We start from the raw sequence: 22572 nt of genomic DNA, 5'->3' as shown, positions 1-22572 counted from the left end.
CAGGTTTTGAACACATGAAACACTTTCATAATTCATCTGCAATAATATGCAACATTTATCACTAAAAATCACACTGTACAGGTAAAAGCATCTGACAAAACTTTGCATTATGTACAAGCAAAACACGAGGATCAAAGCACATTACCAGGATACAACATTATGGAGGAAAATAGGGAACAAAATTTATTGATTTCTATGAACATTTGCATTTAGAGAAATCTGTAATTCAGACATTCATAATTTCTTGCCTCTTTTCACAAACAACAAATACTTCTACAATTTAATTATGAGATTCATAAAAGTCTTCATTACAACTGTATCACATAGAACAGCAAAACATTTCTTATCTAGTTTCTAAAAGATATTTAATTTCATTAACATGTCCTATGGACATGGAAGATCTATGGACCCCCAGAACTGTGACTAGCTCTTACAAGAAGTTTCTTCTAACATGTTGAAACACACTACAAATATAATGTTGTCACATAGTGACAATCAATAATTTCAATGAAATCACTAATAATACCATGTGTTTTTCATATCATACAAAATGTACACACTGACTTCTCAAATATTCTATGTAAAAATATACAGCAGCAGTCAAGGATTACCAACCAAATGACACTGCTTGATCTGACATTGTTCACAGATAAAACATAAAAATTGAACAACAGAAAATCGCAACTTCTCTGACCTTCGTGTTCATTTTATCTTGATCTTGTGTAACTTAAGTTTGAAACCCAGCATTTCTGACAGAACCCCTGACAGAGCAGATAGAATCACTACCTTGGTGATAGTGTACAAGTATGGATTAGCTGACAGGCCTGATATCTTGAATGGGCTTTCCAGTTCCTGCAATATGTTAAACCCAAATTTAGAACCGATTATATCTGCAACAGGAAGGCTTGAATGAGAGCAGATGCCACACACAGAGTTACAGCAAAGACACTTTTGTTGTAAGATCACTAAATCGACTTCACTGTTCAAGGAAAGAATATTTGTGGGGTTTTTATATTACTTCTGCCAAAAGTCATATGTTGAAGTTATTCTGGCAACAAACAAATTAGTGAAGTGATACAGAAATTGCTAGGGTGAGTGAAGAAAAAAGGATAAGTGATGGAGGCCTCCTGAGAGACCTATCCAATAATGGCAGCCTTATACCGTAATGGGATTTCTTGACCAGAACTATGATACGCTCAAGGAAGAGCCTGCCTAAACCAGGGAGTTAGTGATGCTGATGGCTGTCTTTATCATGGTCGTCAAGCTGTCAGAATTTGGGATATCTCTCAGCTGTCTTAACAACCTCTTCAAGTCATCCTTCATTGGTTGCCTTTCATCGTAAACTTGGGAAGTCTGTCTCTCTTAAACCATTTCCCCACAACATCCCAAAAGTAATAAAATCCTCTCGTGCAACAAGCGTCAACGTGGGGCCATGACATCATTCCTCGATGATAGAGACTGAGAATGTCTCTGAAACGTTCAACTACAACTCCATTTTGACACGGCTTGTTGCCCTAGAGGATTTTATTGTATTCAGTCATCACAAAAGCCTCAAGTCAAAAGAAATCAAATGTCTGTCTAATGAAAATCCAGTCTGTTGTGCATTCAAAATGCCACTGTCCATTTTGCATTTTTTATGTATACTTTATGGTCTGTTTCGTCAATTTCACATCAGTGGCTGAGACTGGATTTTTTTTTTATATTTTTCTGAACATTTAATGGTGTATGATTAGTTTTGTAAAGGCATCACAAATTTGAAACTGAAAATGCAACATAGTGGAACATGGAAAATTTATCATATTTTTGCTTTCACGTAAGTTGCTTCCAGTGGTGTAAATGAAGGGGAAAAATGTCAAGCATGCCACTACACTAAAGGCTAAGTACCTTCTACAGATTCAAGTGAGCGACAAGTTCTGAAAAAGAATAAAAAGGATACATTTAAAGTAGCATTAAAAAGATACATAAATTCACACAGCCTTTATTCTGTTGATTAATTTCTGCAGTTTAAAGAGGAATCATAATCCTTTCAGGGGTTATTGTACTTACAGTATAGTACGGTATAGCAGGGGATTTAGTGGAACATTTTCACGTTAAACCTTTGTCATTGTATGAATGATAAAGCATTACATACCTTAAGCAGATCCGCAGCCAATTTTAGAACACTGTTTGCAACCATTAATTCTTCCTTCTTGTTAGGTTTCTGTTCAATTTGCAGATACAAGTTGATCTGCAACATGAGGCCTTATGGTACAACATCACGCACATATTCAAAATACAGCGTTATTACATTTTAAAGTGATCTATTTTATGTCGTGTGCAAACTTTTACTTTTTTTATACTGAAGTGATACAAATTAAAATAAAATTTTCAAAACAACTTTTCCTACAGTCACCCAACAGCAGATTTCACCTCAAAATTATGTGTTCACTTAAAGAACATACAAAAAGTCTCCTTTCCACAACTGCAATCCACCACTACTTCTAGAATAACAAATTTCCATTCCATCATGACATACCTGTTCTGTTATTAGAACTGAAAGGTTACGGTACTTGCGGTTGATCTTGGTGCCCAGCGTCATGAACCGCAGTAAAAACACGCCCAACACCAAACACCACACCAGTGCCTCCAAGTTATATTCCGAGTGGAGACGAACAGAGTCCTGTGAACATTAGAACCAGAAGCATGCTCTTCATAACGAGTTATCAGATTCAGTTACTACCAACACATGCATGAAAAAGGCAATGTCAGTCAGCTAAAGAAATGTGAAATTCTAAGAGGAAACAATGTTTAAGACAAGGAAGATTTAATTAATTTAAAACAGACATAAGCAATATAAATATTATATTCTTGGCTTTCAAATGAGAAATGTTATATCAACATTTTGTATATTTTCAACTACTACCTGATGCGCGCGTGCGTGTGTGTGTGTATGCCACAATGTTTCAGGTGTGCCACTAATTTTTATTTGAAACTGTATTTTTGCACATTATAACTAAAAAAAGGCAATTATTTTATTTTTCATAATTTAAACACAGAGGTTCATTACTGATAAGTTTATTCAACAAGTATTATGTTTTGTTTTCATATGTCGGCACACTTCAGGAGCAAGGATTTACATGCAGATACGTATTTATGACAATGTACATGCCCCATTTTGTGATGCAAAATTGTGTGATGTTTTCATGTGTCTTTGAAAAATGTGGATATGCTGCACGTGAAAAAAGTTTGCCAAACACCGCTTTAAAACACCTAAATTTCCACAATTTATGCGCTAGGAAGTCATAAACATGTCTTCTTAGTCAGTGTTTTGGTATTAATATTGTCCCTCTTTTCTTGAAGCTGTTGGAAATTGTGTTTCTACTTGAAATTTTACAGATTTCCTTCTGTTTGGTGTTGCTTTACCACATGAAACTTTGTTTTATAAACTTTTGGTTACACTTAATTATATTTTAAAATAACTACGCTTTTGGTGTTACTAGCCTTTTGTATACCATAATTATATACTTTTTAATGTAATTTATTGTTATTTTTGTCGAAAAATTAGTTTTGATATATCATTAGTTTGTACTGTCTGTAAATGGCCATTTGGCTGCAGAAGCAGAACACCAAAATAATGGCTTCAATCATCACTATCACTGGCACTGCACCATAATCATCACCACCACCTTCACTGAATTTTTTTTTGCAGGAATGTACAGAATGGAAGAAACGGACTGCATTACACTGATGTTCAGAAATTATGTACGGATTTTCCAAACTCTAGGTTATTTCGTAGTGACAGTCAACCCTTCATCAGTAGTTCATTTATCTCTTAGTAGATGTCACTGATCTACTTAAAACCGACGAGCTACGTATCATGACAAAAAATATTTCAGAGTAATGTGTAGTTAAGACAATAAGAAAACATAAAATGTAATAATCATGAAGTAAAAAAGAGGAAGTGGAAAGCTTAAGAACTCAGAAAATAAAGTGGCAAATGGAACTGTTACATGAACAATATCAGAAAGGGTAAAAAGTGCAAGAACATTTTACTGATTAGTTAGGGACATATTCTGGAAGTGCCCGAGATGGGGGGGGGGGAAAGAAGTCTACTTAAAATTCACTACATGCCCACATTAACGTACGGAACTTGGACAAACACCAAAACAGATATTAAGAAACCAACAGTAGCAAACTTTAAGCAGTACAGTACCAGGCACCTTGTGAGGAAGCCTGGAAGGATTTCTCAATTTTAGGATTTTCTAAATCTCTATGCACAGGAATTTCAAAAAGCAGAAGCTAGTATGGAAAGGGTTTTAAGAATGAGGGAAAAGAAAAGGTTTAGAACATGAAAATAAATAAAAACACTTGAGAGGGAGACCGAGATCAAGATGGGAAGAATAGGCTAGGAAATAAATCACATGATGAGCAAAGTGACAGATGACAATTAAGACTTCTGTCTGTTTAATATCATCATATCCTGCGGGTGTAGGGCCATGTACGCTGATTGCTGTTGTAAGCGCGGTTGTAATGATGTTATCAGCTGTCAGCTATACATGATACACATTAAACCATGTTATGTTATTATTTTTTATTTTAGACTTTCAATTCTCTCACAAGAAGAGACTTTAAATCACAGCAAGACACAATCTGGACAGTTGGATTAGCTGAATTAGAGGGTCAGTTCAATGACCAATGTCCTACTCACGAAGGCGGAGCTTCGCAATCCTGTCAGTTCCACGCCTACATGTGGTATAATAATGTCGACACTGACCTTGAGGCATTCCACACTGAGAAACGAGAGCAGCAACAGCGTGATCAGGAAGGCCGCTGACACTATCACGTCCACCGACCGTTGTGGCCCACGCTTCTGGAAGTACAAGAACCACTTACATTTACAGCAGTTGTGTGATGCGCTGCACAGCGCTAAACTGCTTTATTACTGCAAACCAAAAACAATGAAGACAGTCAAAATAAGATTATATACCAGTACATATACAGAAAGATGTGCATATCTTGAAACTACAAAAGGCCTACTTTTCTTTTCATTACCACAGGTACTTACTCTTACGTACTTCCTCAAAAAAATACCACACAGTACATGTTTATGTTTTTGTTACTCAAATCACGAGAGATAAGTTCACTGAATTCCATACATCAAAACAGTGTATTGATAACTGCATGATTTGCAGGTTATTTAACGATGTTGTTTCAACTGCTAAGCATCAAATGAGATAGGAAGATGATTATGAATGGTGAGTGGGTAAGAACTTGCAAGAAGGCAGTCATGGTCTCAAGAGTGCCGTCTTCTGGGTTTTTGCGTCGTGTAGTCTGGTAGAAGTTTACTGACGTTTCAGAGGTCCTTGCTGCCTCCATCATCAGGGCAGGAACAGGAGGAGAACTCATCACTTCTCGCTCAGAATTCAGTTTGCTTAAGGACTATTTTACGTATGCAACACGAGTGCCAGGCTGACATTCTTTTGAGAACATAGTGTCACAACTGAGAGACAAATTTAATAGGCAAGCTTCCACCCAATGAGAAGAGAGCAAGACCACAGAAAGTGTCCTGTGTGTCAGCAGTGCAGACAAAGGAAGACACTGTGTACTGGTGATATGCATGGAGTGTTTTTAAGAGTACCAAGCTCAATTTCTAAGAGATTAAAGACCACTCTTTGATAATTTTCATGGGTTTACTGTGCCAAAATTCTAAATAGTTTGCCATCACTATTCCAATTCTGTGTACTTCTCTTACCGCAATGTCCAAATGATAAGTAAATAAGCATTTCTTCCTGATGTAATGCCGTTAAAATGAAATGTTATATTTTAAAGCTCACTCTTTCCACAATAGGTATAATAACTGACTAAAACTATGACCAAGAGTAGATTTTTTTAATGTATCAGTATTTTACTGTACCTTGAGATAGGAGCGTACTGACAACCAGGTCTTGATGTTGCGCACTTTATTTAGGCGGAAGTGTGGTAGCTCAGATTTTCGTGCACGGCGAAATGAGGTAAGGTGTGAGAACAGTTTGGCATATAAAAACCGTTGTTTGAACGTCCGTTCTGCCACGGCAAGCAGGAAGAAGAACAGTGTAGACAGCATGAAGCGCTCAAACAGGGCTATCAGTACCAACATGCGCTCCCTACCAACAAAGCCAAATATAAGATCACTGAATTCACTTACATTAACAGCTACATAATTTCCTCAAAATCACTTACTGATAAATCAAAAAACTGTTTTCATCATGTGAATACCTGCCACAGTGATAATCACTAGCAATTTCACATAATAAAAAACAAATTTTCTGATGTATCATGACAGAAGCCACTAAAAATATTATAATTATCTCCTATTGAATATAAGTCAACAGTCCAATGATTTGGTACGTATTAACACCATTTTACAACATATAACACAAGGACCTAAGAAGTTGCACTGAAAGAATGACTTCCAATTTTTTCTTCAAAATGAATGGACACTGAAAAAAATTGGGTACTCATCTTGAATGTAATTCTGTAATTTTACATAATAACCTTTCCAAATAAGCCACTCTGCAATCTGCACATACCTGCCCATGCTCACCAAATGACTGCTGTTTCTGAAAAACATTGAAGTTCATTACAAAGGAGAAAAGTTTCTTCCTCAGGCTGGGAAGATCACACACACTTCCAAAATGTGGTTCAGAACCGGACATGTATTGCCTTGCTGTACATACTGTACCTGGATGGACCTAACATTTTGACCTTCCTAAGGCAGTAAAACTGCCCAAATAACCAACCAAGCTAAACAGCCATCCAGCAAAGCAATCAACCAACTAATGAACCAAATAACTAACTCCATGAAGCAGAGTCCTTCTTGGCAAGCAGCTAACAGTTGCTCAGCTAGTCAATAAATTCCCCACGTATTATGGAACCAAAGAGTTATTACTGTGTTCAACAGAGTACAGCAACACCTAAAGGGCTCTGCCCAAACTGGGCACAGAAATGACAATACTACAGAACTGAAAGCACCTAAAATCAGTGATGGGTAGAAAAGGCCACGGCATCATGTTTCATGAAGTCCGTGTATGACATGATTCCAGCCCTTGAACTTTTCCAAGTCCCAAACCAGAAGTGATATAAGCATGCTGCTGGCATCGTAATTCCAGTCACCTGTGATCCGTTCTGTGTGTCTGTACTTTCAATTAACTACAATGACTTATGCCAAATGTCTGTCGAGCAAAGACATCAATATCTCTGCTTAATTTAAAGAAAAATTAAATGATGTTAATAACTCTTCCAAGTCCTCCGAAAGCAGACCAGAGATCAAAGCAGAATGTCAGTTACTTGCGAACGTTCCCCCGTACATCAGTGGGCACGGCAATGGGGATGGCGCTGATGTGAAGATCATGCTTGCAAATTTGAATTCTGATGTCTAAATATATATTTTTGACGACTGTTTTGCATGAATACGTCTACCCAACCAAAAATTGTGCACTTCTCATATTAAGTACATATGTTTTAAAGCGTCTATGTGAACTCAAACCACGAGAAACTGGAAATGGATACCAAAATATACAGACTGTGATATCTGGAAAAGAATATGTTTCTTATTGTTGTTTGTAAAGCACATGCAGTCCAGTATTTGTTAATGAGCAAAAAGTAATCATCAGTATTATCAATCACTGTATTGTTTGTGATGCAATGGCAAGTCTAGAAGTGCAAGGGAAGCAGACTCTTATTTTATTTTTCCAAGATTTATCGATCGTCATTCTGATTTAGAGCATTTGTCTTCCAATCTGACCATAGACCAATTATTTTACTTGTAAAAGACAATTAATGACTTATAAAAAACATGAATTACTATGTTAGCCCTTAAAGGGCTTGTTTCAAGACATGGCATCTTTAATAAGATGTCCAGAATCTTTGAGCTTCAACCACAGGTATCAAACATCAGGGCATGGACTCAACACTATACATAAGCCTTGAGAAGCTATAAGAAGGTAGTCAATTGGAAACTTTTTATCACACAAATTAATATGAAGTAAATTATGTGTGGTACAGCAACAATCAAGACACATAATAGCCTAAACAAAACAATAGGCATGTTAAAGATTTGTGCTTAAAGCACGGATTAAAAAAAACCCATCAGGCAATGGGACTGAAATAATATACAAGTGAAGACAATGTGAACCTGGGTTGTTCCATGTTTGCTGCTTCCTGACACAACAATATTTCAGTACGTGAAGGAAAACTTTGTTTCAGCTCACCATAAAGTGTTTCCCAGCGCAACATTCAGCAGTAGCACAAGTGAACCAGACAGGTTTGATAGCAGTGTGCCAGTAATTTCCACCACTGTTACAGAAATAGCAGCCGGAGGTGCAGAATCTGTACCTGGGGTAACTTCCTGCGTCACATCACTCAGTCGACACAAAGATGGAAGCAACGCAAGAATGATGGCCATCACCACCCCTAATCACATCAGAATAAAATGCATTATTAAGCCTCTGAAGCTGAAGCCTGTCTAAATAATATCCAAGAACCCAGTCGTTACCTCAAACGAACACAACTCACCTCCAAAAACCCACCAACATTCTCTGTGGTAAAAATACAGTTATTAATTGCTGAAGTGGGTGGTAGAAAAGATGGCTGTCCAAAGGGTTGTAGCGCTGTGTAGTCTGGTAGAAGTTTACACAACATTTCAGGAGTCCTCGCTCCCTCCGCCATCAGGGCGATGAGAAAGTTGTGGATGTGGAATCGGTTTGAGATATAGGAAACTGCCAGCCAAGGCTGAACCTAAACTGGACCAGTGGGGAGTATGGTCAGAAACAGGAAAGGGCCCGGGAGCCAACAGATGATGACGTGTCCTCCCCCCCTCCTGTCGGCTACTGGCCCCCACTAGTCTGGTCAAGGTTCTGCCTCAACTGACTGGTTCCTATATTTAAAAGTGATTCCACGAGCACACCTTACTCATCACCCTGATGACGGAGGCAGCAAGGACTCCCGAAATGCTGGTAAACTTCTACAAGACTACATGGTGCTACAACCCAGAAGACAGCCATCTTCACAATCACCACAAAATCCTACTGGGTGATACACAGTTTCCTATGATTTTGAGAGGGTTAATATACGTATGATATAGGACTGTGGTTCAGTGATGCAATCACGTCACAATTACCACTGCTTTAACTTAAAAGAAGCAGTAACCTAATTAAAGATTGACATTACAGAACAATGAACCTGTGTGGAACTGTTCAGTCCATAAACAGATGGGATGGTAGCAACATGGCAATAATTTGGAAACGTGGCATTATCACCACACGGTGTCAAATCCTGAAATGTGTAACTTTTGGTAAGGTAACAAATGGCAATAGCAGCCAACAAGAATCTGAATTTACACTTTTTGGTTTGATAATGATTTCTGATGAGCCACTGGAATTAAAAATGCGAAAGTTTTTATTGAGACTGGTTAAACATACTATAAATTCTGTACAGAATATACATGAAACAGTTTTTTCAGACGTTAATAATTACAAATATGGCAACAGATTGGCTTCTACACGAAGGTTCACAATTTCCCATGAACTTACGTCCCCTTCCACCCATGCAACTTCACTTCACAGAGTCGACGCAACTCACCTACATAGAAGTAGTCCATGTTTTCTGGCATAGACTCAACACGTGCTATGATGGCAGAACTAATGTCTAGTACAGAAAGGTCAGCCTTCTTTACGTCACGACTCTCCCACACAGTACAGCTCACTGAAATGAGAAGGCAGTGTACATAATGTGAACATTCCTACGCACGTAGCCTGATCAGTGAACAGAGTAAGCGACTCACCTCTGTCAGATGCTGCACAGCTTGGGCTCAAGATTACAGTAGGTGACTGGAACATAAACACGCAGAAGGTCAATGCACACTAACACACATGGCAAATACAGATATGATTATACAGCACTTATGGTGGCGAAGTGGTAGCTGAAGATGGCTGTCTTCTATAGTGCTGCGCCATGTAGTCACATAGAACTTGACTGATATTTCCTGCTGATAGAGGCAGTAAGCAGCTCTGAAACATCAGTCATACACACACATTCCATGTACCCAAAAGTTCGTCAGATTGAATAAGTCAGTCTATATGCGTTCACATAGCACATCCCAGAAGACAGTGACCTTCGCACCAACTGCTACGAAAACCTGAAATCTCATGATGTGGCATATGCTCAACATGCAAAGAGGACACTAAAGAAGACAAGAGAGATGATTACAGAGGCAATGTTGATGATGCATGAAAATGGTAGAAGGCACAGTGATGATTACGAAAACTTAAGAGCCCTTAATAGGATGGAAGGAAGCACTTATGGGATAAAAAGATACTATACTATCCCACCATTTGCCTGCAGTGAAGAAGAAAATCCAAGAGAAATATCGGTCACGGAAAGACTGTTTCCATGCTGAAAAAGACTCTTGAATATGAAGCAGAAATGGTATCCACTCAACCACAACGTTCAGTGTAGTCTACATATCTATTACAGTAAACTCACCAGTTCAAATTCCGACGCAAAAGGATGATCGTTGAGCTCGATGCTGTCCCGAACATTACACTCCTGTTGACTGTCTGACTCTTCCAACTCTGAACTATAGCTGCATTCCTCGCTGTTGGTCGTGACTCCGATCCACTCGCCGGCCGACGCGGCGCCTTCCGCGAGAAGGGGACAACAGCCGCCTCCCGTGCCAGGTGACGAAAGCACTTCGCCCTCTTCACTCTCACAACTGCTGTTGTAACTACTCTCTGCTAGTCTCCCCCTCTTCTGCTGTCCACATGACAGCGGTAAGACCTGTGATCCACTTCGGCGCACAAGAAGTCTTTCCCTCTGGTAAGGCGGGGACACAAATACTTTGTTAACAGAAGACATGCAACAAAGGGAATAAATGCTGCTGTCACACTTTGTTAAGATATCCCCAGTTTTTCCCTTATAAAGCAAATGAAAGTGATCTAGGCAGGATCTGAGGTTCTCAGAGCACTGAATATAAAGACAGCCATTTTCTGAGTTGTAGCACTGTGTAATTATTAAATAAAACTAGTTCACCATGAGTAAAGTAGTTACATCACACAACAGATACCAGTGTACACAGTGCGGCAACTGGAAAACGGGACTGGTGTTATGCGGCATGAACTGATGCTGCCATCTACTGCTGTCTACTATCTGGACATTTTGAAACGTTTGCTTCAGAGAATCCGTCGTGTACGGCCTCAGTATCGAGTAGATGGTTCCTGTTGCATGACAGTGCGCCAAGCCATAAGGCTCTCATTGTTAGGGAGTTTTTGGCCACCAAAAAAAGTCTGTGTATTGTCGCATCCACCGGACTTAGCGCCGTGTGACTTCTTGTTTCAAAAACTCAAAGCACCACTGAAAGGCTGTTATTTTGATGACATGAACACCATTCAAAGGGCTGTAACGAGAGTACTGAACAGAATTCCAGACATGGCCATCTGCCATTCCTCCGAGTAGCTTCATGATCGTTGTGTGCAGTGTGTAGATGCAGGAGGAAGCTACTTTGAAAAAACAATGCTCAGATTGCTCATACATGGAACCATCATTTTTTCCCAGCATCAGTCCCGTTTTCCAGTTGCCGCACTGTGTATAATAATGGTTGTGCTTTTGTAAACCACATATTTATAGTTTTCTTACACTAGACTGGATCTCACGTGGTAGCCAAGACTTCTTTTAGGCATGAACAGATTGTAAAAGACAATGTTGGTACGCTTGTCCTTGCAGACTCTACACCTCAGAGTAAATGTAAAGACAGTATGTAGCCTAAAGAATAACATTATATTAAATAAAGTTTTTCAGATTTATTTACCCAGCCAAGGCAATATGGATTAACACACTTTTGCAGAAAAAGAGGTAAAGTACTTTCCTACAGTTTATGCAGAGAAACAAATACTAACTTCAGACAGCTGGTCTTTTGGCCAATACAAATGACATTTGGTATAAGTTTATTCAATGGTAAACTAGAAATATGTTACCTGAGGCGATCTATCCCCAATTTCTGCATCCGTGATGTCTGTGTCAGAATCAGCACTAGGACTCCTGCAGGACACGTCTTGCATCCTGAATTTTCTGAATGGGGTGTGCTGTTCATCCTCTGATGAGTCACTTAACCTTGTATGTTTGCTTTCATTTATTAACGTATTCCTCCGGCTGCTCTTGTGACTATGTTCTGCAGATGAATCAACTACCAACTTCTGAATGTTATCACCAGTCTGTTCTGGCACTTTACACTTAGTTTCACTACATTCTATAGGATCTAAAATTGTGGATGCTTCATCACTAAAAGTATCATTTTTGAGACAGCCAACATGAGAAACACTTTCTGCAGTTAATTCCTGTCCATCAGGAAACCTTAAAATATCAATGTGTTGAGTAATCTGTAATGTTGGCATTGTAACATATGATGATGAGAATTTCACACTCTGCAGGGACCCTTCAAACCACTGACTACTGTAGTTTAAAGATGAGCGACTTCTTTCGTTCTGCTTCTCGCCCACGACAGAAAAGTTTCCACTGTCCTGGACTGATGACTTCCAGTTCAAGGAAGATCTGCTCTGTGCACCGAGATCCTCAGCAACTTTACACTGCGTTCCTCCCGCTTCCTCAGCATCCTCTGCCGCTTCCTCGCCATTTTCACTTGAGCCATTGCCATTCAGACTCTCAAAGCCATCGTCATCAAGAGGCGTGGCCTCGCGTTGCTCGTGTGCATTCCTATCCAGTGGCACCACCTGCAATCTACAGATAAACATGCAACAGTGATAAGCCTTGTTGAATCACATGATTTTACTCCAAACAAATATGTAAGAAAGAAACTATAGTAAAACCTGATTAATTTAAAGTGTCCAGAACAAAAAATTTCAGCTTAAAAGTATCAATTTTTTTTACTGTGGACTTCGCTGTGGTTTTGGGTAGAAATATCAATGTAATATTGTGATATGAGTACCAGTTACTGAGAAAACCAGGTCAAAAGAGATTTTATTCCAACTCCTCCTATATTTAACACACTTAAAACATAAATTCAAACCTGTGCACAATTCACTTGTTGAAACTTAACACTGGGTACTTGTTTCTTAAAATATGATTCAATCAATCTTTGCTTCAAAGACTGATTGTCAATATCAGACACAAAGTCTTGAATGTCGTCCACTGTTTTCAGAGTTTTCCCATCAACAACACCAACAGTGCCACAAAAACATCTTCCTGAGCTGAACATGTTGGAAGCGGATGCATCGCCTCCCCTTCCCCCCTCACACACCACACGCTCATTGTCAGGGATGCACAAACTTGTTGCTGGGCTTCAGTGGTTGGGATCAACTGATCCACATTTAAAAACTCATCAAAGTTGTTGGGGCAATCTACATGACCTAGCAGTTCCAACCAGTTGCTGTTTGTTATCTTGGCCATCTACACCAGGGAATACAGCGCCACTGTAAGGCATGCTGACACCACATCCCAAATTTGGTAATTTTTTCACACCCTTGCACCAAGCATTGGCAGCTAAAATTTTGTGAGCAGTCATTACTAGATAGGCTCTGAACTACCCAAAATTTCAGGTCAGGTTTTGACATGACAAAGCGATTTGTGACACGCCCATTCCCTTGTTAGAGAAACATATTTCAGGACTGTGACCTGGACTAAAGCACTTTTATTGTGAACTAACCCTTGAGATTGTCATGAGGTTTTCTGGGTTGTGACACCACGTGGTCTCAGAGAAACATATCACCTCCATCTTCATGGTAAAAACCCTAGTGTTACATCCCACAAGATTGTGTTTTTGTAATGACGGTGATGAACATTCCAGTTCCACAATAATAGAAATTTTCAGCTAAATAATGAAGTATGAAAGATCCTTGACAATTGTATTAGTTACCATAGAGTATCAATACAACATATGATGCCCAGCGTCAAGGAAACAGATTCACTATATAAAATTACAATGCAATATTATTCTGAAAAATGCACCTGACTCGTTGCCTTGCATTTGCTGGAACACCTCCGGCTGCCTGCCTCTGTTCCTCAGAGTTGACACGTCTGTCCTTCTCGCCTTCTTGGCCAAGATGACTCTCAAACTTTCCTTTTCCAGAAGTATCCCAAGCGACAACTCGCCTACGAACAATCTCTGCAGAGGATCTGAAAGATAAGGAATAACAATTTAATCCTCAGCACAGTGATGTATGGGAAAATAATTCTTGACATGGAACTGAACAATAGAGGGCAATCTCAGTTCTGATCAGCCTAGTCTGAATGATATGAATTTTCACTGTGCATCGAAAATCAAAAACAACTGTGGGTACACAGGCATGTGCACATGGATGTATGTGTGTAAGTGTGCGCATGATACGTCAAATGCTGACAGCCGTCCAATATTTCATTACGCACTGGACGACTAATAACATTAGGTGCAGCGTGAATAAAATAAGAAAACCCTAATTCCTAAAATGAATAATAAATAATTCAATGATAAAGACGAAGTTACTCGTTGAACATTGTCCACAAAAACTCGACAGGAACAAATCAATGTGTGGTCCTTACCTCCGTAACTGCGCCCTCTTACTATATTTGCTTCCACCAAGCTCTCCCACAGACGTAGCCTTCTCTGAGCCAGTATCAGGAGAAGATTTCGAGTCAGAGCCTGTAACACACAAATGCACTTCAAAATCATTCTTCAGCATTACAAACTGATCTACACAAATCTTAACCTGTAGGCTCCCAGACTCCTACATGTGGCTCACGGGTTAATTTCTTGAACAAAAAACATGAGACTTGCAGTTTTCTTGGCAGTACGAAGATGACAGTTTTTGGGATGTTGTGCCCTGAAGTCTGTAGTTTACTGATGTTACAGAGGTTTTTACTGCCTCCATCATGCTAGCCCTGATGATAAGGGCAAATATCCTCTCTCAAATGTTCATAAATTTCTACATCATCAGAGAAGACAGTCATTTTCAGACAAACAACAAATCTGTATCAAATGAAAACCAGTTTGATCCTTTCAGTGAAAGGTTCTTTCTCTCATAAATGGTTAGTTAATGTGATGTATAAACCACATAATGAAACATAGCATCCGAGATGGGCCAAGGAAAGTGAGAAAAGACGTGAAATGGGTGTGAAAAAAATGTGGGAGAAAGAAGAGAAGAAGATTAAAGTACACAAGGGATAAAGAAAATGAAGTGTGCAAGATTAATAAATCATTTGTACTGAATTCCAATGGGCTTCTACAGTATTAACACAAATAAGAAGAAAACAGTAATATTTACAAATGATTAGAATGAAGTAAATACATTTACAAAATAAAAAATATAAGTTGCCACTTCATGCATTCCTTTATATATTTTCATGACATTAATGTTAAAAATTACTGTTACTTTGTTTGTTAACTGAAAACATTAATTTTATCAACATTCAGATTGCAGCTGAGATACGGTTTTTAACTTTTAAATTGGTCCTTGTGAAACAAATACTGAGCATTAATTTTTATCCAATTTAGCCCATGACTAAAAGAACTGACTCAATCATCATACTGGAGTACGATACATGAATTTCTTGCAGGTCGTAAATTCCTGAAAATGAAGTCACTTACAAACTGTACGTGAACGAGACGAAAAAAGAAGGCGCCTTTTAGTGCGTTTCACTCGTCGAGACTTTGCTCCAGTCAGGTGCCTTGCTGGTCCAGTATGCGTTGAAACAATCTGTGAGTGTATCAAGCTGAGAACCAGCATCATCGCTCCTGGTACCAACACCTCCGAAGCAGACACATGTTGCTGCAACAAAACTATGCGTGATAACACGTGCTGACTGAAAGTGACATCAGTGAGCTCATCTGACGGAAGCTCACTAAAAACAATTGACAGGACTCGATAAACATCACAGTCAAGTGATTAGCACTACGGCTTCATATTCAGAAGGTCCTGACTTCAAATTTTAGCACACAAACCAGCTATCCTGACTAAGGGTTATCATGGTTCTCCTCAGTCTCACCAGGATGACACTAAGATAATATCTCAAAATAGGGCATGATTATTTCCTTCCACATTTTTTTCCAATGTACTAAGAACAATCATCCTATCATGTAACACTGTGCAAACACATACATTCATATATAATTTTAGGCACAAATTATTATTTCTGCCTTGGCTCTAGGAACATGAAATTTAGTCTCGACTACACTGTGCAACAACCCAGAAGAGAGCCATCTTCAGACTCACTGCTGTGAAAACCTCAAATCTTTCATACTCTAATCAAATACTTTCTACTTTATAGTATGCCCTCCACACATATTAATCTGAACAACGTAAACTTTATGTCAACATCAGATTAGGAAAGAAGTATTTTTAGCCAAAATAAAATGATAATTCATAATGAAAGTAATACATTACTTATGAAAAGTATTTGTTTTTGTTACCATCCATTAATACCCCCTACCAAAACGAGAGAGAAATATAAACTAAGTGTTTGAATTACCTACTGGCATACGAACATATGAAGTACGTTGAAAACAGAATCTAGTCACTTTTTAATGACTACACGCTGAACTATGTCACTAACTGAATTGCATCACCTACAGTCAAAGAATAGACACAGTTTAGTGCTAACCAGTAATGGGACTCAGAAACAAAAGAAAAGGTACTTAAATTAAAATGTGTAACATAGTATTTCCCTTTATACAATACATGGGGCCCTCACCTACCTCAGCTGAGTCTTCTTCGGTATAAAAGGCGCAGTAACGACAGTAAAGTGCTGTACTGATGAGCTGTAACACATACATGAGAAGCAGAAGGGCGTATATTGTGGGAGATGTCTGCTGGATCCACCAACGACTGTAAACAGGCAGCAAGAGGAGTCGCAGCGCTGCTAATCGAGTAACTGTCAACAGCCCATGCTTCGGTTTGGCCTTGGGAAATGATGACCCTACAGCATGATGCAAAATTCAGTTTTAAAAAACATGTCACAGGCAACACCATAAAGCTACTAATTCAAGACATGTTTCTGATATAAGTTAAAACACACAAGAGTATTCCATATTAACATAATGCTGGCTTCACAATTTACAACGAGAATATTAGGCAAAATTCTTAAAGAAAAAAACTGCAACAAAAGTTGGTAAAATTAAGGACATACAATTACGAATGATGTGTTACATATGACAACAAGTGAGTCCAGTGGCAGCTTCAAAATCGTCCAATTTAAGGTACTATCCTGGCATTTGCCTGGAAGGACTGACAAAAACCATGAAAAACCTGTCAGTATTGCTGGCTGCTGGACTGAGATTTGAACCTAGGACATCGAGAATACGAAGGAATGCTATCAACTTGGCCGCATTTGGTAAGATACATTCTCACCAAGTGCATTTTAAGTAAAAATATTAGAGCTGGTTGAAGTTACGAGTCTCGAAAAACATTCAACTCCACTGAATCAGACTGGACACTGCAGTTACAGCTGCAACACTGCACAATTTGGTTGCAGTGTTGGTACATCTAATTTTGTGACGGCCACTGCAAAATTGTACTACCATTATGATAGTGAAATCTATGCTTAGATGGGCTGGACTATAGCTAGGACACAACTTGAAAGGACTGCTCTCATTCACCGTGTTCACTCCATAAGTTCACAGAGAATGCAACGTACCTCGAACCAGATCGACATCAATGAGCTCAGTCTTCAGCTTGGCCGTTTTCTTGGGAACATGGGTGAGACCATGAAGGATCCGCTGCTCAATTGTTTTTTCCCACTGTTGTTTATCATAGGTACCAATTTTTTTCTGATACCTGGAGCGAACCATACCGAAATTTCATTTTACTGCACTGAATAAAACTGCCTGTAATCTAGAGTACATCTGTGATTAAGAAAGAGTTCAGTTTTCAAGGTGATAAAACACAAATCCTAACCAGAGATAACAGACTGCAGCATAAAGATAAGTGTGACAGAATTCACAATTCCTCTACTGAAGATAAGTATAACACTTTATTTAAGATGCACAGAGGAGCACAATGTGCAGGTCACAACATTAAAACCTGACAAGAGTTTTATCAAATGAATCCACACAGCTCTTCTTTTGATCTGCAGAGTAAAACAGGCTGTTACCAGGTGAAAGCGTGTTTCCGAAACAAGTACACTCACCTCTACGCTACACTATGGTTCACACAGCATCATGTCACAATGCAGGTAAGGAGTTGGGGTGAGCTTAAAACAGCGGCAGGAGAACAAAAATAATCAAGACAATGGGACTGGTCACTTACCTGGATGCCTTGTTTTGGCAGTACGATATAGCAGTTCAAATTCTCAGCTGGTAACACTGACAAATAGACACTGAGCCAAATGGAAATTAAGGTTCGAATAGGAGTTATTGAGCAAAGTCAGGTTTGGGCAAAAAAAAATCATGTACGCAGTTTCCATGCCTACAGTGTTGTTGAATGGAAATGGTGTGAAAAGTTGATTCATATAACTCTCTGCGTTGGCATTTGAGGAGCCAAAAGGCCTTCAAAGTTCAGTCCTCATGCCGTCTTTCAGTGACAACTTGGAATATAATTGTCAGGTTATTCAAAAACTATCAAAAGCCTAATCCAAAAGTTACGTAAGAAGGCTGCAATGAAGTTACGTGACTTGTTAAATGATGTGATGCTCTCAGCCCTGTCCAAAGGCCTTAACTATGTTGTGTCTCATGCAGTACTGCAGACTCTAGAGATCCTGACTGAGGCTACGAAAGCCATCTTCTCTTCTCAGTTTCAAACAACGCTGCATATGAGGTCTGACAGAATACTGTGAGAATCCTCAATGTAGGGAGCCCTGAGCCAATCTAGCCACAGAAGAAAGCTGAGCTCACCACATGTTAATTGGTACTGATCTTAAATCCTGCCAGCAGACAAGGACATTGATCCAGTCATCCTCGACATTTATTACTAAACTCAGAAGATCACTGCTCCTCTGCAAGATCCAGCACACAGAAAACTGTCCAAAGACTCCACATTTGCTACAGAATGGAGAATCGTGCTTCTTATCAAGAAGTTCTCCCTTATAAACAAGGTTGATGAAAGACTGCCACAACACAGTTTGATGTCATCCATAAATTATGGGCTCTCAAAAATATACAGGGAAGGAGTACCCCTGTGAGGCATTATCATTACTGCTGGGGCTCCCACTAGTGGCCTTGCAAGACACCTAGCCGGCCTGTTGGGACCAAGTCTGGTCAACTCACCTCACCATAAAATAAATTCTGAAACTTCGACAACACCTCAGACATTCTTGTCAGCTTCGACACGATCTCAATCTTCAAAACGCTGCCAACTGTGGATACTCTGAATCTGCCGGGCTGGCTTTTGATGGTGACATCATCAGACTTTTTCACCACATCCTGATTTTCTTTCTCTACTTCAACAGCCAGCTGTACAAAAGAATAAATGGGGTAGCCATAGGCTTGCTGCTGTAAACACAGACTTCGAGGACAGGCTCTCAGTAGAGCAGCCTACAAGCATCACTGCAGGGTCCAGAACATTAATGATGTATTTTGATTTGCCCAATGGACTAGAAAGCTCGATAACTTCTTTGACTATCACATCAGCACACACAGCGACATCCAGAAAGAGAAAGATGGTCATGTCCCCTTCCTGGACATTGATATCTACAGAAGACCCAACAGCTCCTTGGGTCACACAGTTTTCAGGAAGACAAGTCACACAAACTTGTAATTGAACGCATGATCACCACCGTCCAGCCCTTAAGAGTCCTCGGCTATCTATTTTGGCACGCAGAGCTAGACCCCTCCTCATGCAATGGCTCTAATTGACCAATCCCTGTCATCTGATTATTCACTTAACCTTAATATAAACCACTCACTTTCTCACATTCCTCAGTTCAGTCCTGAAAATGAACTAAAATCTCACTTGTAGAAACTGTTTGGAGACATATTTCATTTGGAAAGGGTAACAACTCCTTACCATGTAACAATTTCCCGCAGTCCCATGGTCCAACCTGTCCCCGCAGTCTGCTGGTAGCAGGAACTGCCTACATTTCTGAGGAACCTCTGCAAACATCACGTGCACATTAGCTGCTGCCACCATAAATATTACAAATAAAAGAGAAGGCTGTATATAAATTCACTACGTACAAGGTAAAAAGCGGTAAGAATAATTTAACACAACCTCCAAGCTGAGCAAAGAAATTAGGCTGTTGCTAAATGTCTTGTCCACTGCAGGCACAAATACCTATCCCTGATCTGTTTTGAATGATCCGCTAACTTTCATGATGAGAGTCCACATTGTCTAGGAATACAGACAGCAGAGTTGTTTTGAACTTTTATACAAAAGCAGCGGTGTCAACGTGACAAGCTCTATTTTTCCATTTTCTCGCTTCCTTTGCTTCATTTTATATTATCAGATATAAAAAATTTAAATCTGGACACAACTGGTAATCTTGCATTGTATCTGTCACACATAACAAAACAATGACACACAGTTCCTGATAATTAACAAGAAAATTTAAATTATATATTACATTCTTCCATGACTTGTACAAAATATTCAGCTATACATAAGGACAACAGAAGGGCCAATATGATATTTTCTTAATTAAAGACGTTAAAAAAACAAAGAAGACAAAACATTTCACTAACGCTGCACAATCTTATATTCAAATCAAGTTTGTGTCTTGGAAGTGAAATATGGATTGTGAGAAACAATGCCAAATAAAAATAAAAACAATTACTACTTAAAATCACTTCTGGGTATAATAAGTGACTGCCTTATGTAACCCTGTTTCTTCTTCTATGCAAATATTGTAGAGGCATGATATCCAGCAGGGTACGATCTTTCTCTTCACCACTGTGTCCAGACTGTTTCAGAGCCCACCCAGCCTCCTACACAATGGGTAAAGCAGTCAGGGCATAAAGATGACCAGCCGGTTCCTTCTAGTGCTGAGGTTAAGAATGTGTGGAGTTATACCTCCACTTCCCCATATGCCTGCATATGGTGTGGCATTCAGTTAAACACTAGTCAGATAGCTCAATCATTATGGTGACTGGCTACAGACTGGGGTTCAATCCCCAACAGAGGCAGAGGATTTTTCCACTACCCTCTGCGTCCAGACCGGCTTTGGGGTCTACCCAGCCTCCTATCCAATGGGTACCAGGTCCTTTCAGCCAATCCTGGTTCATTCAGCAGTTCCTCCACTATTTTCTCCTCCGATGCTGTCTCCTATTTATTTCTAAATAATGTTCTGTTGCATTCCAATCTTCTGTAAAAATTTTCTCAAGTCATATTCTTTGTATCACTACCAAATTCCTCTCTATAAAAAAATTGTCTTATTTTTTTGGTTTTCCTGGTTGCTTGTTACATTTTCAGAACTTTCATCTGTTTCACAAGCTGCCATTTCACACTTATGAAACAGACATCTACTTAAATAAGCGAATGGGACTTACCATTATCTTGCCCCAGTGAAAAACACATATTCTGACTGCATTCGTCAATCACTGTGTTCTGACGATTTTGTGCATTTCAACTTGAAAATTTGTTTCAAAATTTTAATAAATGAAATGTGGAAACAATGACACTTGTCAATCAACTTGCATAGTTATCTGGCACTATCACGGCATCAGCCTTGAGAGACCATGGGACATCCTGACATCTCAATCCAACTCTAAATGGGTGCCATTCCAATATAAGAACTCACATTCTTTATAACATACCATACCATAGTTGATACGTTTTCCTTCACAATGACTTTTATTAGACGTGTTAATAACAAAGGTGTACTTCCTATAGAGTTATCGATGTCCAGGACTGCTGCAACTAAAATATGATAGCGCTTATGTACTATGCAATATCCTTAGTTACGTACACAGTCGTAAGTTCAGTAAAGTGCAGGAAAGGATTATAACCTTCCCTGAAGAACAGAAATGCAATACAACATAATACATAAACTAAAATAACCATACATATTCCTGACGTAGATTCTTTAAACGAAATAAACAACACACATCACAGTATTGTCTTCTACCTTTACTGCTATTTCTTTTACCTACACTTAACGCACCACACACATCTTTCCACTAAACAAGACACCACATAGACTCTTCTTTGTTCTAGTAAGTTGACAACCAGCCCTCTAGATGTAGCAGCATAACCAAGTATGGTCCAAATGTCAAGGTTTACCAACACTATTTCCTTCAATTTTGTAAGTAAATTTTAACTGAGTGGCATCTAAGGTGTACTGAACGGTTTGAGGATATAAGCATCATCAGCGTTAAGTAGTGTTATCTGAAATCTGAAACATAAATTCAGGAACTCCACGGAGCAGTCACTCATATTCAAAATATTCTCCAGCCCGAAAGTTTATTACCTGGTTTACAAAAAGCAGCCGACGGTTTCCACCTTGAATCAGATAAAACTATTTAGTATACACCCTCCCAAAATATTTTGTTTATATTACATTTTAATATTATCTCCCACTATTTCCAAGTGGTATCTTCCTTTCAGACATTGCGACGAAAATCTTGTGCATATTTCCCGTTCATGTGAGAGGCCAAATTTCCCAATAAAAAACGATAGGTAAAATTTGTGTATTGTTTTCAGC

The 22572-nt window shown here is 39.1% G+C and overlaps 1 protein-coding gene across 7 annotated transcripts; it reads right to left on the bottom strand.

The window, feature by feature from the left end:
• Nucleotides 1-31: 31 nt before the first annotated feature.
• phtf (putative homeodomain transcription factor) lies at nucleotides 32-22128 on the bottom strand. 7 transcript variants are annotated; one of them, XM_022073120.2, is made up of 17 exons: nucleotides 22022-22128; nucleotides 19941-20026; nucleotides 17635-17774; nucleotides 16697-16917; nucleotides 15590-15770; nucleotides 14545-14644; nucleotides 13975-14142; nucleotides 11988-12747; nucleotides 10501-10830; nucleotides 9800-9845; nucleotides 9598-9720; nucleotides 8229-8430; nucleotides 5894-6122; nucleotides 4688-4849; nucleotides 2516-2659; nucleotides 2132-2227; nucleotides 32-852 (listed from the first exon to the last, which is right to left on the bottom strand). In XM_022073120.2, exons 2-17 carry the CDS (start codon nucleotides 19964-19966, stop codon nucleotides 703-705), a joined length of 3078 nt encoding a protein of 1025 aa, XP_021928812.2. In that variant the 5' UTR covers nucleotides 19967-20026; nucleotides 22022-22128; the 3' UTR covers nucleotides 32-702. The 7 variants fall into 7 exon arrangements, with proteins under 7 accessions (XP_021928812.2, XP_021928813.2, XP_021928814.2 ...); XM_022073121.2 differs by having other exon boundaries at nucleotides 22018-22127; XM_022073122.2 differs by having other exon boundaries at nucleotides 21997-22110.
• Between the last annotated feature and the right edge of the window lie 444 nt (nucleotides 22129-22572).

Source organism: Zootermopsis nevadensis, unplaced genomic scaffold, assembly GCF_977971745.1.
Source record: "Zootermopsis nevadensis isolate Lab colony 2312 unplaced genomic scaffold, Znev_1.0 Znev_ptg000010l, whole genome shotgun sequence".
NCBI classification, from domain to species: domain Eukaryota; kingdom Metazoa; phylum Arthropoda; class Insecta; order Blattodea; family Termopsidae; genus Zootermopsis; species Zootermopsis nevadensis.
This window is presented reverse-complemented; position numbering and strand designations above follow the sequence as displayed.

Excerpts from the sequence above, each read along its gene's own strand:
- phtf (XM_022073120.2), bottom strand. The coding sequence starts at position 19,966 with ATGGGACTGCGGGAAATTGTTACATG. Across the intron at positions 9,721-9,799 it reads CTGTGCAGCATCTGACAGAG|TGAGCTGTACTGTGTGGGAG; the intron begins GTGAGTCGCTTA and ends TTCTCATTTCAG. Across the intron at positions 853-2,131 it reads TGGCTGCGGATCTGCTTAAG|GAACTGGAAAGCCCATTCAA; the intron begins GTATGTAATGCT and ends AACATATTGCAG.